General features: G+C 32.0%; 3 protein-coding genes across 6 annotated transcripts; 1 reads left to right on the forward strand and 2 right to left on the reverse strand.

The window, feature by feature from the left end:
* Positions 1-3,849: 3,849 nt before the first annotated feature.
* On the reverse strand, positions 3,850-6,458 carry LOC108684833 (zinc transporter 7). Of its 4 annotated transcripts, none has more exons than XM_018189348.1 (2): positions 6,386-6,458; positions 3,850-5,481 (listed from the first exon to the last, which is right to left on the reverse strand). In XM_018189348.1, the coding sequence occupies exon 2, from the start codon at positions 5,442-5,444 to the stop codon at positions 4,365-4,367; it is 1,080 nt and encodes a 359-aa protein (XP_018044837.1). In that variant the 5' UTR covers positions 5,445-5,481; positions 6,386-6,458; the 3' UTR covers positions 3,850-4,364. The 4 variants fall into 4 exon arrangements, with proteins under 4 accessions (XP_018044837.1, XP_018044846.1, XP_018044863.1 ...); XM_018189357.1 differs by having other exon boundaries at positions 3,850-5,476; positions 6,386-6,454; XM_018189374.1 differs by lacking the exon at positions 6,386-6,458 and adding an exon at positions 6,129-6,250 and having other exon boundaries at positions 3,850-5,476.
* A 34-nt stretch (positions 6,459-6,492) lies between these two features.
* LOC108684852 (40S ribosomal protein S25) lies at positions 6,493-8,454 on the forward strand. Its single transcript, XM_018189385.1, has 3 exons — positions 6,493-6,832; positions 7,852-7,944; positions 8,153-8,454. The coding sequence occupies exons 1-3, from the start codon at positions 6,578-6,580 to the stop codon at positions 8,414-8,416; spliced, it is 612 nt and encodes a 203-aa protein (XP_018044874.1). The 5' UTR covers positions 6,493-6,577; the 3' UTR covers positions 8,417-8,454.
* Positions 8,455-9,436: 982 nt separating this feature from the next.
* Positions 9,437-15,389, reverse strand: LOC108684731 (MATH and LRR domain-containing protein PFE0570w-like). The gene is made up of 12 exons (XM_018189197.1): positions 15,349-15,389; positions 15,095-15,272; positions 14,903-15,006; positions 14,566-14,682; positions 14,376-14,491; positions 13,894-14,086; positions 13,468-13,798; positions 12,812-13,307; positions 11,998-12,731; positions 11,635-11,711; positions 11,100-11,265; positions 9,437-10,883 (listed from the first exon to the last, which is right to left on the reverse strand). The coding sequence occupies exons 1-12, from the start codon at positions 15,387-15,389 to the stop codon at positions 9,807-9,809; spliced, it is 3,630 nt and encodes a 1,209-aa protein (XP_018044686.1). The 3' UTR covers positions 9,437-9,806.
* Between the last annotated feature and the right edge of the window lie 2,325 nt (positions 15,390-17,714).

Consider the following 17,714-nt stretch of genomic DNA (forward strand, 5'->3'; position numbering starts at 1 on the left):
CGTGTACGTGCGTTCCCGTGGCGATGTGGAAGGAAAGAAAGTCTCGAATATTCATAATTCTTGCGATAGAAGATACATAATAGGCAGGCACCCGACGCAAGCTATTGTTGTATAAAGTAATTAATTATTGTAATTAAGATGACTGCCAACTCGCATAATACTTGAGAATCCGCGCTCTTCGCGCGCCGCACTTAGCGCTGAACTCGTTTTCAAATTTTTGCTTATAATAAAAGAAAAAAAATCGCCTCGAACGTCATCGTGAATCGACAGTCGTCCGATCGCGTTTAATTAAATGCGGAAGCTCTGATATCGACATCACACAAATATTTTAGGAAGAGTCGTTCCTACGATTGCGCGAAAAAGTCTATAATAAACTGCATTTTAAACGAGCTGAGAACAATGTCAACCAGCGTGATCTTGATCGATCAATTCTGATCAATCGCCAGTACACTAACGATAACTGCCATTCAAATGGAACCACCAATGAAAATCAAAGGGAGTAATCTGCGAAACGTGGGGGAGTCTTTACTAATTATGTTTTGTACAGAGCGCCGATCAAAAATCTGCCATCATTTATAAACATAATAAATTAAAAAATAAATTAGACTTTATAAGAAATGAGATATAAATATTTTTAAGCACTTATGTAGTACACACAAGCAAAAAGATATTTTCGAATCTTTTTTTATTAGAAAATTAGTTATAATTTTAGTGAATTTGTTAATTTCGTCTTTTGAATTTAATAATAAAATTTAATAATAAAAAAAGTTAATATTAATAAGCCCTTTTTTAAAAGAATTTGTTGTATCTTCAAAATATTTAACTTTAAACGCCTTATAATCAATTCTCCAGAAGTGAAATTCTGAAAAAATAAGTTTTACTTTAAATTACACCATCAAAAACTTGTTATTGTCTAGACAATTTATAAGAAAATTAAGATCTAAATATTAGAAGGATATTTAAATCTTTTAATTTTTATTCCAACAGGATAATTATTAATTATATATCAGTACTTTAGGAAGTGAATTTTTAGAGTCAGATAAAAAGTCAAGATAAAAAAATTCATATGAATACTATTAGATATTTTTAGAAATATTATAAATATATAATATTATAATACAAATACATATGCATTATACATGTGCATTATAATTATATTATTCCATTTTGAATAATATTTTAAAATATCTAATAATAATTATATATATGCATATATTTTTTCTGAACTCTATAAATTCATTGCCTAAAATTAATATAAACAATTAGGAAGCACTCTGTCTCAGATCTTTGATCGGCGTTACGGAGAAATGATCTTATCAAGGATTTTCTCTCCCTTTTCGCGTTTTTTCAAAACATACCAACCCCCCCAAATAAAAGATTACTTTTATTGTCCGATTAGATACGTAAGTGCTCCCGCTCGAGCGTGTGTACGACGAATTTTGTCATTTTTGATAGTTTGCTATGTACATAAGAGTCTCTTCGATTATACCGCGCGATGACTATCGTGCGGCCTGTTAAACATTTGTGAGCCCGTTTTATGAGAAAGCCAACACTCGGCAAGACTGAAGCTGATGTTACACATGCTTATACACATACAAAGAGAAACACGTAAAGAGAAATATCCAACAGAAATATACAAAATACACGCTGGCCGAGCGATATATCTGCGGCGTCTTGCGAAATAAGCGCCCGACATACCCATGTGGAATCAACTTGAGTAATTTTATTATAAATATTTATGTATTTATATGTGTACACATATCTTCTCCAAATAAATGTAATATGTGTTTGAAAATTTCATCTTGGTAATCGCAAATGCAACCACTTAAAAAAACATTGATGAACTTGCAAAAGAAATTGTAACATTAAGAATTATTCATGACTTATTTTACTGCATAATTATTATCATTGATATTTAGAATTTTAAGCACGACCGTATATGTGAATACATCAAATAATAAAAAAAGCTAAGATCAGTCAAATTTTGGATGTTATAAATAATACATTATATATTCTTTTATTAAATTAATTTATTTCAGATAATTGCGAGCCGATAACATTCGGTTTCAACACAATCATTCTGAAACGCTAATAATCCCCCCTAAATTAAATTAGAAAGAAAGAAATTTATTGCGAAAAATATTATCTCAGCCATTCGAATCTGAGATCTCTCAACTTTTCGGGTAGAGTGTCTTAGCCAGCTCGACCACTAAGGCTTCAAATTATCATTAAGATAAGGATAAGAAACTCGTACATTTAAAAATTAATGTATTAGGTGTGGGAAAAAGTTCGTGGCGTTTTTTTAATGCCATCTAACGGGAAAAACGCCACGAACTTTTTCCCATATCTAATATGTAAAAATTAAAAAGTATAACTCATTCAGAACTTATATAAGTAGCTGGTTGTCAATATTGATAAATTAAATGAGCCTTTATCACAAATCGTAAAAAATTATTCATACTAGCAGATTGTTAAAAGACATAGAGCCTATTGCAAGTATCTTTTATTACTTACTTTTTTTTATAATAATCACAACGCAATCTGCGTTCATAATCTATACAATGAGGATATTAGGAAAACGCAATAAGATACGTATAATGCGTTACCTCAACTCGTGCGCTACAACAAATATTCTCACTCGATTCATCTAAGAAAAAAAGCCATTAATTATCGCCTGGCATACAATCATGACACTATGTTTCTTCGTAAAATTAAATAATCGAAACAGTTCCATTGCAATATTCAATATTCAAATACAATTGTTTTAATACAATTGTTAAAATTATTTGGCTTGCTTCATCACAATCGGAATCAATGCTTTGATATTTCTATACGGCCATATTAATATGTATTGTAATGTATATTGACTTAATATATATTATAATATATTTTAATATGATACACGTAAAATGCAAAAATTGTTTACTATTATTGATCCCTTTATTTTATAGAAATGTAACGAAATCGTTATTCTAAATTTATGTATTTAGTCCCCTATTATTTAATCGTGAATCTAAGTTTTAGAGAGAAATATCGCATTTAATGATTTTTCGATTAACATTCTCAAGGATCCAAAAAGTTTTACGTTGTGTTTAGGAAGAAAGCATTCTGTAATAAATTAAGAAGGATATATTTTCTAGGAAGAAAATACTTTGGAATTCTCTCATCTATATTTCATAATTCCTGGCATTAGATGTTTTCGCAAGCTTCGATTTTTTATTCGACATCGTTAACTTGCAATATTCTGTTTATTTGGCTATAATTGGTATTAGCCTAATAACATAATTATAAATTATATACAAATAATATTACATAAATTCGTCCAACAGATTGTGCATATATAACCGGTACGGTTATTCAACAAATGTTCCACGCTAAGTTTCTGTTCATATTACAGTAACAGTTCAAATATTATTAATAGTAACAAGGAAGGTAATACTTAGCATGGATGAAAAAATACAAATAGCAATCTTTCTTTTAGATCATTATATAAAAATGAAGGATATATTTTCATGTAAAAGTATTCATTCAAGTTATGCGTAGTATTTACTGTTCATTATTTTCCTTATTTCTTGCACAAGTATGACTAGCTCTCTACAGCTGTCTCCAGATTGTTATGGCCGCTTGCATTGTTCTAACATACCGTTCCAAACTTACGATAATTTAATTCCATTGAAACGAGATAATAATTGTTTTAATTAGTTATTATTATACAAATTATATATAGATATAAGATTCAGCACCTTCTTTTGCTCTCGGAAGTCTTGTTCAAAAAATATTCTTACAAACGTACCTTAAGGCATCATTGCAAAAATAAAAAATCTAAGCAATGCTATTCTTATATTACAATATAGCTAAATTAAACCTGGATTTGAAATGCTTGTAATGATGAATAATTACAAGTCAAAGCTCATACAAATAGAGATGAGCTTGTGCTCCGATAGAGGTAAAGTATTTATATAAAAGACGAACAAACAGTGACATTTGTTCCAGAGAAGAGAATTTAACTGACCATTGCTCTGAGTATCTAATATGGAAATGGGAACTACATACTTTTATCATACATCGTGTTTTAGAAACGGTTTTAACTAGTAATTTGATTCGGTTAGAAATATTCTTAGGAATTATTTTTCAATCATTCCGTGTCAGTAACTTCTCTCCTAAGGCATGCATGATCCTCAAACGATTTGTAATCCATGACGATACTGATTGCTATTCCAACGCGCACAATCACAGATTTTTGACGTAGCGAAGACATTCTGCGGCACCGTCGTGTTCCCTGTCTCCCAGCTCTGACAGAGTCTAGACACGCTTCCGTTACATTCGTAAGAACACTCCGCAATGCGCGTCATACTTTTCGTAGATCACATGGGAGCGTAATCGAGTTGGACCGTGAGATGTCTAACGCCCGCCGCTTGGAAAATCTTTTGCGTTGTCATCACGACAGATTTGGGATCTACTTCTCTCGCCACTTCCAATTTCAAACATCCGACATACACATCCGAGCACAGGGTCCAAAAGTGCGGTTCTTGTACACTGTAGACGCCGGGTATCTGTGTTACCTTATTGTAGCACTGCGACAGAACATGATCCAGAGCTACTGGCTGTCTTTGCATAAGTATCTCCCACGACTCTTTCATCAATGAGATTACACTTAAAACTATCAATACTGCTATAAGCATAGAGCATATCGGATCGGCGATCATCCAGCCGAACATTTGCATCAGTACAGCCGATATGATAACTCCCACAGAGCCGAGAGTGTCTGCAAGTATGTGCAAGAATACGCCCTTCATAATTTGCGAGTTCGTACCACTGAAGGACATTTCCATCTCGACATGATGGTCATAGTTATGATTCAAGAGAGAGTAGTCATGATTCTGGGAGTGAGAGTGACCATGGTGTCCCCTCCCACCATGACTATGACCATGACTATGGCCGTGATTATGTCCATGTCCATGTTTAAATGCACATATTCCTACTAAATTCACTATCAATCCCAACACAGAGACAACGAACAGCCTCTCGTGTTTAATCTCCGGTGGCTCGATGGCTCGTTCCACTGCTTCCGACATGATAAATAAGGCTATAAATAATAGGAGCAGTCCGTTCACAAAGCCACCTAACACTTCGGCTCTAACGTATCCATATGAGTATCTGTCGTTTGCCCTCCACTTGGTGATGACGGATGCCGCTAAACCAAATAGCAGGCCAGTGCAGTCAAAGAACATGTGAAAACTGTCGGAGATGAGACCGAGACTGTTGGTCCATATTCCATATAGCAGTTCGACGAAGGCAAAGGACAGGTTGAGAATCAGGAACAGAAACAAGTTACGAGTGTTCGGGTCAGAGAAGATGAGACGTTTCCAACTAAGCAGCTTCTCCTTGATCCTACTTCGGAAGTTGGAGCGTGAGTCGCGTGGACTGTGAGAAAGGGGCAGCATCTTGGAATCACACTGATTCTACAGGCGTAAATCTGTCCTAAGGAGAAAATTTAGTGTCATGACAAGATGGACCAAAAAGTGAATAAAAATAAACATCAGTATCAAAGTAAAATAAAGACAATATGTCAGTATTAAGATAAAACATTAAAGGCCGATTGTTCCACCTTTTGGTAAATTTTGTTAGGTAAGTAGCAAGATTACCCAATCACATGCGCGGCTTACCAGATTTATCTCACAGGTAAAATTTATCAAAAGGTGGAATAATCGGTCCTAAAGCAAGTAAAGTTTCGACATAAAAATAAAACAAAAATACTAAGATAAAGTAAAGCTTTGAAATAAAACAAAAATATCGAAGTATTAAAAAATAAAACAAAGATAAAGCTAGGACACTAAAGTAAAGATTCAGTATTAAAAAATATAACAAAGATCAAGAGAAAAGTTTGATAATAATAACAAAAGCACCAAAATAAAGCTTCGCTAAAGCAAAAACATTCCGAATAAGTGCCTTTTTTCTCAGAAATAACATTTGTATTTTTCACAATCTAAATAATAAAATGATCGTTTATATTTTCGTAAATAAATGTATAGCTATATATGTACATATGTTGCCATAAGACATGTCGCTCTTGAGGTAATAAATAAATTCAGAAATCACATAAATTTTTAAATTAAGAACAGACGCACATTTGTCTCAACAAAATAGTCGAAGACTCCCGGAGTCTCTTCTGCAACACCAGGCACGAAGAGACAAAGCGTAGCGATTAATCAGACCAGTCGACATAAGGTATTCCCAGCTGTTTGACACGCGTCAAGTTCCATTAATTGGAGCAACACATACAAACATGTGCGTGCATACATACGTACGTTCACGCGCGGCCACGTCCAACGTTTAGGATACTCTAACCTAACCTAACCTAATCCGCGCCCCATGCGAAACTCACCTGTCGCGCTGTCAAATCCGTCCCGTCGATGTCAATCCGCTGTCCTGTACTGCATGCCGGCTGTCAGAAGTGCGGAAAACTGGATCGCGCGCGGCAGGAAGGTGCGCTGTAGAGGAGCGTGGCCATGCCGCGTGATCCCGATCAGTCGATGAACGGGCAGAACGGGAGGAACGAGAACCAGCTGCGTCGCAAATGGGAACGAAATTAAATTCGACGATGACAGTCAACGTTTCCCCTCATGATTGTCAACCGACGTCGACGACTCGTCTCCCCGCAATAAGTCCACGTCGCCGTGACTTCGATCAACGTAATTGTAAATGTAGTTGCTGGATTCGGGCCGGGAGAATTGACGTAGATGGCGCGACGATTGCTGTCATCAACGGAAGTGACGTCGCACGATGGCGAACAGTCTATTTCCCTTTTCTTTTTCACGCGACAGCCACCATGGTAAGTTGTTAACTGTGCGACATTTTCAATGCGATCCCGTAAAAGATTCATAGATATTACGTAGAGTATGAGAGGCTCGTGAAAAATGGTAAATTTTTATTAGATTGCGAGTTACACGCTAGGTGCATCTTGTTTACATACGAAAAGCATTTCTTGGATCCTCCACGTTGCTGCAACAAATTTAATTTCCTTGCTTTATTTTTTTACTTTAGTTTGATAATGGTATAATATTTAATACTAAAGTAAGATAATGATAATGATTGTATATTCAAAGAATATATTGAAATAACAACTAAAGATTATCATACCCTGATAACATAACCTGTCTTTTTTTCTTATGCTTGAAATGAAGTTTGCCTGTCTATTAATATTTCTATAAACTTTAAACAATGTCTTTGCACAAATTTGAATGCAAACGTATCGTTCTCTTCAGTCTCTCTTTGGGTTTTAAATATCACATTCATGGATTACATTCAGAGATCTGTTCTCAGCTGAAAGTGAGTTTTGTATATATTTTCTCTTTCTCTTCAATATGAAAAGAAAAAAAGAAATATAAGCCGTGCAAGAAGCAATAAAGAGAATAAGCTCAGGTAGAGTTATTACTATAGCACTGCTACTAGGACTGGGACATATGAAGTAATGAAGTACTTTCATTTAAGAAACATAATTGTATTTTGTATTTCAAATACTAAGATTGACAATCAATCTTATTATTTGAATTACTAAATACAAAATATTTTCAATCTTTCGATTTAAAATACAAAGAAAATACTAAAGAAGTAACAAGTTCAAACAATATATAAAATAATTCAGACAGTACCTTTCCAAAACATTGAAGAGATCTTTTTGTTTTGGGGATATATATATAGATCTATATTTTTGGTAAAATTTATGATGACCAGTTATTTTCTAGATAAATACTATGACAGTAAAATACTGATTTAATGAGTCTGACCATAACTTTTGGATACAATTAAATTTTATCTTTCGAATGTGTCTTATGTTTGATCTTATTATAGCCGCCTAAAAAGGATACAAAGAGTTCTTCTAAACAGCCTCAGAAAACACAGAAGAAGAAGGAGGGTGGATCTGGTGGAAAGGCCAAGAAGAAGGTTTGTATATATCTTAATACAATACTAATGGTAGATAATTTCAAACAGTTAATCTCATTTGATGTGCATTTTTCAACTTGAATAGGTTATGGAAGTAAAAACTGATTTAATGAGTCTGATGAGATTTAATTAGATTTTTTTCTTGTTATTTTTAATGTGACGTTAAAATCGTTTTGATATAATATTCTCTCTCTTCGTATTCTTGCAGAAGTGGTCCAAAGGAAAAGTACGTGATAAGTTAAACAATCAAGTACTCTTCGACAAACTCACATATGAGAAGCTGTTGAGAGAAGTACCGCAATACAAATTGATTACTCCATCGATTGTTAGCGAAAGGTTAAAAATTAGGGGATCTCTCGCAAGACGGGCACTGATAGAACTTCAGCAGAAAGGCTTCATCAAGCAAGTTGTGCAGCATCATGCACAACTTATCTATACACGTACTACTAAGGGGGATGATCCAGCAGTATAATATGTAAACATCAATTTAATAAAAAAAATTTAAGCCAAGATACAATTCTATATTCTTCTAACCATATGTTTACAATCTATTAACTAATTAGTTTTCATAATTGCAAATATCATTTGATGATAAAATTTAATTTATTTCAATATTAATTAAAAATATTTTGTGTATGGTAATGTACATATTAGATAATTTAAAAGTTAGTTAAAAAATTAATGAAAATCCATAATAAAAGAATTTTCATTCTTGAATAATTTCTAAATAAAATAGATTTCATTTTTCTGAGCAGTAGAAAGTGAAAAATCAAATTTTTTGCATGATTGTAATAAATTAATTTGTTGGAATGTCTTTATTTACATTTAACATGATGAATTGACAAATTATATTAAAATAGTCGATATTTTTTTTTATTACTGTACATAGTAAGCGCATTATAATTTCATGTTTCATATTTCCTTGTATCACCATCCATCACACATCTCTAATAAAAATGGATACAAGATTAATAATTATATTTTCATGAATAGTCTGGCTTTTTACGAATTATTTTGTATACCAATTGAATACCAATTTATCAAACTATTGAATCTGCAAAAAAATTATTTTGACATATATTGCAAGAAAAAGAAAATAACATGTTTTTTTATTTTTGATAGCAAGATGGCTCTAAAAAGGAAATATAGAAATATAGAAATTCTCTAAGCAAATTAAGAAGCAGGATTTAATTTTTTAATCGTTATAAAAAAATGTTACAAAAAGAAAAGTTATATTTAAATAAATTTATCATTTAAAAAAATTACATATTTTAGTATAATATAAAAAATAAATTTTGTTTTATATCAAAGAACAGTATTAATATAATATTAATACATAGAATTTGACAATTATATTTTATAGATAATTCATAGCAGGAGAAAATTAGCAGAAAATAGAAAATAAAACTTAATTAGAAAATGAATTCGATAAATTGTCCAATTTATTCTAACACCATACAAAACTCATCAACAAATATCTATTATTTTCTGCTTTTATTTATACTATTCATATTTTTTATCATACAGAATGTTCTCCATGTTAACTCTCTGTCTGAGGTATTTTGAAATGTTTTAAATCCCTAATTTAAAACTTAATATTTTAGGATACGTATTTGCATCGAGGATAACATTTTTTGCATCCACTTGATGTTCGCGTAATTTAAGTTCTGTAATTCCCTATTTTTAGGCGGATAATTATTATTGGTGCTTTCCAATAAGCGACAAAGTATGATATAGTGATCATCTTCGTTTAACATTGACAAATAATAAGAATGTAATGATTCACTGTGTTACACTGTATCATACGTGTCTCTTGCTGGAAATCACCCTATTTCTATTCTCAATATCACAGTATCCTATTGTCAAACATAGTTATCTAAGCCAGGTAATCGATTTGTATGCTTATGCCATTGATCATTAGCGTTATGCTTTGAATTTTTAAATAATTCCGGTTTAGAGTCAATTAGATTTTGTATCTTACATAAATCTATACTCACTTTGAGACAAAATTCATTATTTTTTATCCTAGTCTCACCATTACGACATACAGTATTTTCTTGAAACGCTATGCATTGAATGAACTTTTTAGAATTGCACGCATCGATCTGCTTACTTAGAATACTATGTTCATTAAACTTTGTAATATTCGAGACTCGCGTGACGTTCCGGTTATTGATCTTCGAACTGATGTTCATACTATTTAAATTTTTTAAACCGTTCTGTAATGTCGGAGAATCGTCTGTATGATCATTACCAATTTTATTATCAGTATGTTGAACAGTGATATCATTTTGCGATATTTTCTCAATGTTTTTATTCATATTAACATTTAAATCAAAATCAACACTGTGTACTATTCTATTAGTCTCCTTGAAAAATAGTTGAGCCCTGGACCTTTCTTCTATATGCACACTGTTTATAGACGCTTGTTTATGTCGCTGTACAGTTTCTAAACTAATTCGTGAACCTTGGTTCGAAATAAGCGATACAATATTATCTACATTCGTATTGCAAATTGTTCGATTTAATACACTTACATTAGTATCACTTGAAACGAGACACGTCTCACTGTCATTCTCGTGAACTTTAAAACAGTTATTTTTCATTGCGCTGTCAATATTATTTGTCGAGTTCACATTGTCTAATGTATCGTTATGCAATAATACTTTAGATCTGATCGGATTTAAATTCTCTTTAGCATCATCCTGACTGTGCGCTATGTATATTTTGTCATTAATTGAAAAATTTTCATTTTTCAAAGAGCGAAAATGTCTCTCAGTTGTAATATTGTCGGTATAATTTGAACTGCACGAAGCTTCACGAGATGCAATGGTAGACATTTCTTTTGCTTCCCGCGATGCAGCTACATCTGCCAATCTCTTACTTTCCTTGAAGTTCTTCATCGAAATATTTACGGAAAACGTATCGTATAAAATCATCTAAGCAAAAAAATATAATTAAATTAACGCACGACAAGAAAATGAAACATAAGACAATTTCAAATCATAGACAAGGAACAGAGAACAAATTTAAAAAACCGTCTATATTTGAGTATACAGTTCTTGAATCTGTTATTCTGTTCTTATTGCCTGAGCTTCTCAATTGTATCTTAGGTTTTATTGTTTGTTGTTATCAATAAAATCTATTAAACATACTTCAATATTGTTCGATGCGCAGACTCGAAATTTCAGGTCCTGTAGATTCACGTAACGTGGTATCAGTCCAGGTCGATGACATGTGACATGGTTGTTAGTGATTTGTGGGAAGACACTGCAGGTTGCGTTAGATCTTTGACAGGCAATGGTTTGTTTGTCGAAGACACTACAATAATAAATTAATATTAACGCACAAAAGATTTTTATCATTCATATATAGAATTCAATTTTCATTCTTTTTCATCGTATTGATTTGTCAATTATTTACACTTAGAGAAAAATTTCTTCGATTTGAATGTCATTTCTTGAAATCAAGTAAATTATAAAGTTATATAAATTGAAAAACTCGTTTCTTTCATTGATTCTTTTAAGTTGAAATAAAAATACCTTCGAGGAGAAAATAAATTCAAAGGTTTTTTACTTAAAAAATCAATGAAAAAACTGATTTTTTTCAATTTATATAACTTTTTTCTAGGTATAAACAACTTACAATAGGGGCCGAAGTTGGTCGTTGAACACTTAAAAATGTACTCACTTGCAGGAACAATTTGATGGGTCAGCTTTCTTATTGTTGGTAGATTCAGTCTCAGGTCTGCCTGCATCCCCGTCACACTGTTAGAATCGCAAGATATACACTGGAGAAGAGGTACGGGGAAATCGATTTACAACAACTTATACTCCCCGCACCATGTTTCTCGCCAGAATATATTTCTATTTTATTTAATTAAAAACGCGATATCTTCACGAAGATTTATTGTATAAAAATATTTTAACGTTAATCATAACTAATAATGATATTTTTGTTCCGGAAGTGTATTTTATGTACATTTTATAAAACATTTTTAGTTTTCGGCTGGATATTCAACATGATAATTGTTGAAGTTCTTGAATTACTTACGTTCTTCTTGTGTGTCGTCTTGTTTGTGGAAATGTTCTCAATACTAGGTGTACTAGAAAGTACATCTTTCCTTGATGCAGCTTCTTGTTGATTTACTGTTATTATTCGTTTGTCGCTCAGAATAGGCGCAGTTACATTAGTCATTACTGGTTGATTTAGCAGAGGATTGCTAAGTACTGTTGAATTACTAAGCACAGTGATATTATCTGTCACACGTGGTAGAATTATGCTATTCGATGGTACACCATACAAGTTTGTTTCATTTTTTCCATCATTTTGATCAATTGCCGTAAAATTCGGTATTTGTTGAAGGTAATAACTACTAATTGGCAATAAAACTGGATTATTCTTAGTGAAAGTTACAAATTCTGTCGTATTTGCTTGTGTGACTCGGTTTTCGTTCCTCTGGTTTAGATTAACATGTACAGTATTTCCTTCCAAATTTGATAAAATTTGATTCATATGTTGCACATCATTTGCCTTAATTTGTATATAATTGTGTTGTGAAGATAAATTATTTGCTGGATTATTACTTAACAGTGGAATGAACTTGTTTGCAGATGTTCTTTCACTTTGCAGACTATCTGTATTATTTGTACTATTTTTTGCATCATTTTGAGTATTATTTGTTTCATTTCTATCAGATACTGTAGTTCCGACTCGAGAATATGTTTCGTGCAACCTTTCGTCGAAATTATTTCTTTTGATCTTCTTGCAGTTGTTAATGTTATTCGCTGAAAAATATAATATAACGTTATCAATCATAGTAACAATAACCGTAATAAACTTCTTTTCCTTTCTCTCCATAAATTACCTTCATGCATGCTACGCTTCGATGAGACAGAGGTAACGAGTTGCTCTAATGTTTCATTTATAGAAAGAGGCGAGGTATTAGCATGTAATGTGATATTGTCACATATAACATCAGGTACACTTTCGAACACTTCAGGTGGCAGAGAAACAACATTAGTAATTTTGATATTCATAAATGACGTTTCACTTGTTTCTTCCGTTTTTATAACGTTTGAAGTAATTAGATCTAATGTAGATTCTTGTGACGTAAGTACATCGATTTGGTCCTTGGAGATGATAGATTCGTTTTTCTTCGAAGCTCTTTCTGCAATAGGTTTTGGTAAATCGATATAATCCTTTTCTAATAAATCAATTGTCGCTACATTTTGACTTTTAGATCCCACTGTTGCATTTAACTTCTTCGATGTTGATGTGCTAGGAAGACACAAACTGCTAAATTGTGTAGGCTGTTTCATGTGTACAGATGAAAGATTCGTTTTTTGTGTTAATGTAATAAGCTGTAATAAAAGCAAATTAAATCAATATTATTAAGCAGTAAATTTATGATAATGCATATAATTTTATTTAACAAAAATTCGATGCTTTTAATCATAAATTTATTAAAAGCATAATTCAAATTTTTTAAATTGTTCTCTTTCTAATTAATTAATCATTTACCTCCATATCATCATCGCTTTCAATTATGATAACATCTGTCTTCGTCTGAATCGGCTGAGATTTTTCATTATTTTTGCTGGGCAACTGTTTTTTTTTCCGGGGGCTATCTTCTTTATTTTTTCGCTGAAAATGCAACTGTTTTTCTTTCTGGAAGCTATCTTCCTTACTTTCTCGCTGAAGAATATTTTTTTTACTTTCCTTACTTTCTTCACTTATCAATGGCTCCTTCTTCTCATCATTTTTTAATAAGAATTCATTTTTTGATTCATCTTTTGTACTAGTTTCAATAGCAGCTATATTCTTTTCAAGCACGGTACTTGTTAAGTCTAACCTGTTAAGTAAAATAGTACATTACATCTAAGCAAATGTCCTATAAAATTGAAATATTTTCTATCATTATCATAATCTATTATCGTTATTATTAACCATTGGCCTAGTTTGATCATTTGCTGTTGTAACTTAAAAGAACGTGGTCCAGGTCGCAAATTAATATTATCCAGAATAGACTCTAAGGAAGAAGTGGAAGATGAATCGGTCAAGGCGCACGGCATAGGGAAGTCAGTTCCCACAGAGATATCTGTATCACTATCCAAATCTGAATCTGAATCTGAATCTGAGTCTGAATTTAAATCTGAATCAGAATCCCTATTTTGACTAGTACTAAAAAAAAGAAAAAAAAGATATATAAATTAGACATATTAAATGTGCAAGTTATTTGTTCGATTATAACAATTCAAGATAAACATTTTAGGAATTTTCTACGATATGTAAGATTAACAAATAGACACGATGCATACCTGCCTATTGCAGAACTGTTGCCTAGTTTTACACGATCATTACCTTTATAAAAAAAATACATAAGACAAATGTTATAATTACAATGTATCTCTTTTTTACAACATACTTACTTAATATAGATGTACATTCTTCGCATTCCCACACCGGATTAGCCCACTTCAACTGTCCGCAAGACATATGGATACCTTGTGAACCGCAAGTACGACATAGGGCCAATTCCCACTTACTATATATTTCAAAAATATTTTGTTTCTTGTATAGCACATAGCTTTAATATCGTTATAAGTAACTATTACTTACGCATTAGTACTTGTATATTTCCTTCCCTTTGGACAAAGACATTTCGGTGCATCGCATTGATCATGCCTATACAAAAGCTCTTCAAATGCATTTGGTTCCAATTCCCACGAAGCATCTCTAATTATATAAAAAAAATTCTTATACGCTGTTATGTATTTTATACACTTTGTATAAATAACGAATTAGTATATAGCACTAATAGTAAATATTAATCTAAAAGTAAGTTTTTGCATGTTAAGTTTCTACTAACTTACACCAACAACTGAGTTTACAAACTTAACAAGTTATAAAGAAAGTAAAAATAAATGACTACTGAATTTTGTTTTACCATACTTACTGACTTGGCACGAAAATGCCGTACTCTAACATTGATTTTTGAAAATCTTTTTTATTGTTACATAAGGGACACTTGAAAAAATACCCTGCACTCAATGCAAGTTGCTAAAAAATGAGAGATTGTCTTGGATATATAAATCTGTATTCATATTAAAAAAATATTACTATGACATGAAGCCATATTAAAACTAACCTGAACACAAATGCGATGAAACCATGCATCTTTTTTACAGCAGGGAGCCCATAATGTTTTCACAAAGTCATTAGTATTAACTTTATCATAACAAATATAACACATTATATCTGCAGCAGCCTGTTTTAGAACCTGTTCATCAATCTTTTGTTTCGGCCTGTGGTTTATGCAATATGATCTGAAACATTCCAAATAAATTATTCGATGATCACTGCAATCGCAATTGATCAGTCAATTTGGTATTTTTCTTTTACCTAAATTCACCGAAAAACTGATGCAGAGAACCAGCTTTCATGCCACAAGGAAAATGAAAAATCCGTTTGCATCTTACGTTACAACAACCTAAAGTAGCACCTTGTTTTTTGCAGTACGAGCATACCTAAAAATATAAATGTAAAATTCTCAACTCGTAACAAAAATATTTTTTATGTATTAAAGGAATATGAGATTTACTATTAACTTTATTTACTTACAAAATTGTAACTTGAACTTATAAGGAAAGATCCCTAACTCGAAAATTCAAAAAATTATGAAACTTTGACAATAGAATTGATGCTTTCCATTTAGTGAAACAAGTCACAACACAAGTAACGTTCTTAATCTTTGTTATTCATGGATTGCAAAGAAAAAAAATAGAATGTGTCAACATGTATCATTAAATGAAAAGCATCCATTATAATACTTTTAATATATGTACCAATCTCTTTCCCCTACGAAGTTCCTTTTGTATATCTTCAGCAAGGAATCCAAGTATGCCTTCATCATCATTACCTTTCTGTTCCATGTTCGAGGACAAGAGCTAAAAGAAAATTTGTATGATTAATGTTGATTTCCAATGTAGATTAACTTTAATCTCGATTCAACTTAGAGCCTCTTTTATCAATTCCGATAAATGTTAATCGACTTAACTGTCACAATGTGAGAACTAAACACAGTTCATCTAAAAAAATACATTAAACTGCTGTTAGCATCTCTGCAAATTAATCATCAATTGATTTAATTAGAAGTTGGTGAAAAAGCCCTTACACTTAATCTTTTTCTAATTTTTAGAATTAGAAAAAGATGAACAGTAAGTTGAAATTAAGTAAGTTTAAGAGATTAAAGTTAATCTATATTGATGGAAATTGGCATAAGTAGATAAAAAATATATAACAATAATTTTGAAGATATTCCTATCTCTGTAGTGTTTGTATCAAAGTCTATTTTCTATAATTGAATTAGAATACATTTTTGAAACAGATTTATGTTTAATATTTGATGAAAGTTTTACAACAGACATCTTTTAAACCTAGATATTTTTTGGACACTCATAAAAGTAGAGATCAAACTAATGTCTTGATTTAAGATTATTATCGCAAACCTACCAAACAATAATAGTGGGTAACAATTCCATTATGCTCGTAGATCTTTCCATATTCCAATTCATTGTCCTCGGCCAAATTGCAGAAGGAACAGACTAGAGGATGAACCTTAGAAGAGGATGATCTATTCTTCGAGGACATTGTATTTGAATGACAGAAGCAGAAGCTCGCAAACAGTCACAGCCGAACGATGATCGGCCGCGGTGGCAATGCAAGCTCGAGCATCTCACTGTCACAACAGAATCTGCTAACCGTGCTGCGATACAAACGCGACACAAATATGCCGCGAATGACGGTTTGATATGATTATCTAGCAGATCTAATGGAGATGGAGACTTCACAATGTTCACCTCGTAAATGCGTCATCGTATATGACGTACATACAACAATTATACTACGAAAGAATTACAAAAATCGCAAGTCAGGACGTGATTTTTCTCCAGAATTGCTCAAAATTTTCAAAATCGTTGAACTAGTCACGTGGAGGGGACAAACGAAAGCCACAAACAAAAGCGCCTTGAATCTGAACAGCGTTAATAGTGTTAATACCATTCCAATAGGTTCCAACAATGCCACTGACAGGAACAGCGATCGACAGTAATCGAGGCTTTAATTCTGCGAACTACTACTATTACTACTACTAATCATTACGGTAATTTGATCTCTACTCTCATCAGGTTCGAGACTTAACAACGAGGAAAGTCATTCTTTCCTCAGATTTTCGTCTCATTCACGTGGGGCGTACGATCTTTTATATTTATATGACGTGGATTAACTTGTATCAACTTGCTTCTATTAATTTGGAGGGAAAACGAAGCTTAACGAAATTGTTGATTGTTCATCTGATTGGTTGCGACGAAGCAGCTGTAAAGAATTACGCATTTCTCATTTGTTGTCTTGCGAATCAACAACCAATCGCATTTCCGTTCTTTATATGAAAACAGCATTTTATAAATTTTCATTACAATCGATACCTGTTCTTTTTGGCTAAAATTTTGCATCAATTCATCTTTCTTCTACTTTCCTCTTGAAGAGAAAAGGAAGAAAGATGAATTGGTACAAAAGTTCAGCTAAAAAAAAAACCAAGCCGTATTTATGAATTCGATAGATAATTATAATATTGACATTTCAACTGTCAATATGTGTTTACCGATTGTTAGTTTAAAATTCAAGTAATAATAATTAATTAAATTAATTAATTAATAATAATAATTGATTAAATGATAGTTAACAAATTAATTAATTAATTAAATTTATAA

The sequence above is a fragment of the Atta colombica genome, unplaced genomic scaffold, assembly GCF_001594045.1.
Source record: "Atta colombica isolate Treedump-2 unplaced genomic scaffold, Acol1.0 scaffold100, whole genome shotgun sequence".
NCBI classification, from domain to species: domain Eukaryota; kingdom Metazoa; phylum Arthropoda; class Insecta; order Hymenoptera; family Formicidae; genus Atta; species Atta colombica.

Bases quoted from the DNA above. Each gene is read 5' to 3' on its own strand.
- LOC108684833 (XM_018189348.1), bottom strand. From the start codon at position 5,444: ATGCTGCCCCTTTCTCACAGTCCACGCGACTCACGCTCCAACTTCCGA.
- LOC108684852 (XM_018189385.1), top strand. From the start codon at position 6,578: ATGGGAACGAAATTAAATTCGACGATGACAGTCAACGTTTCCCCTCAT. The intron at 6,833-7,851 runs GTAAGTTGTTAA...ATCTTATTATAG, and splicing joins TTCACGCGACAGCCACCATG to CCGCCTAAAAAGGATACAAA. The intron at 7,945-8,152 runs GTTTGTATATAT...GTATTCTTGCAG, and splicing joins GTGGAAAGGCCAAGAAGAAG to AAGTGGTCCAAAGGAAAAGT.
- LOC108684731 (XM_018189197.1), bottom strand. From the start codon at position 15,389: ATGAAAGCTGGTTCTCTGCATCAGTTTTTCGGTGAATTTAG. The intron at 14,683-14,902 runs GTAAGTATGGTA...TTATATAATTAG, and splicing joins GGCATTTTCGTGCCAAGTCA to AGATGCTTCGTGGGAATTGG. The intron at 13,308-13,467 runs GTAAATGATTAA...CTTTTATTACAG, and splicing joins AAAGCGATGATGATATGGAG to CTTATTACATTAACACAAAA.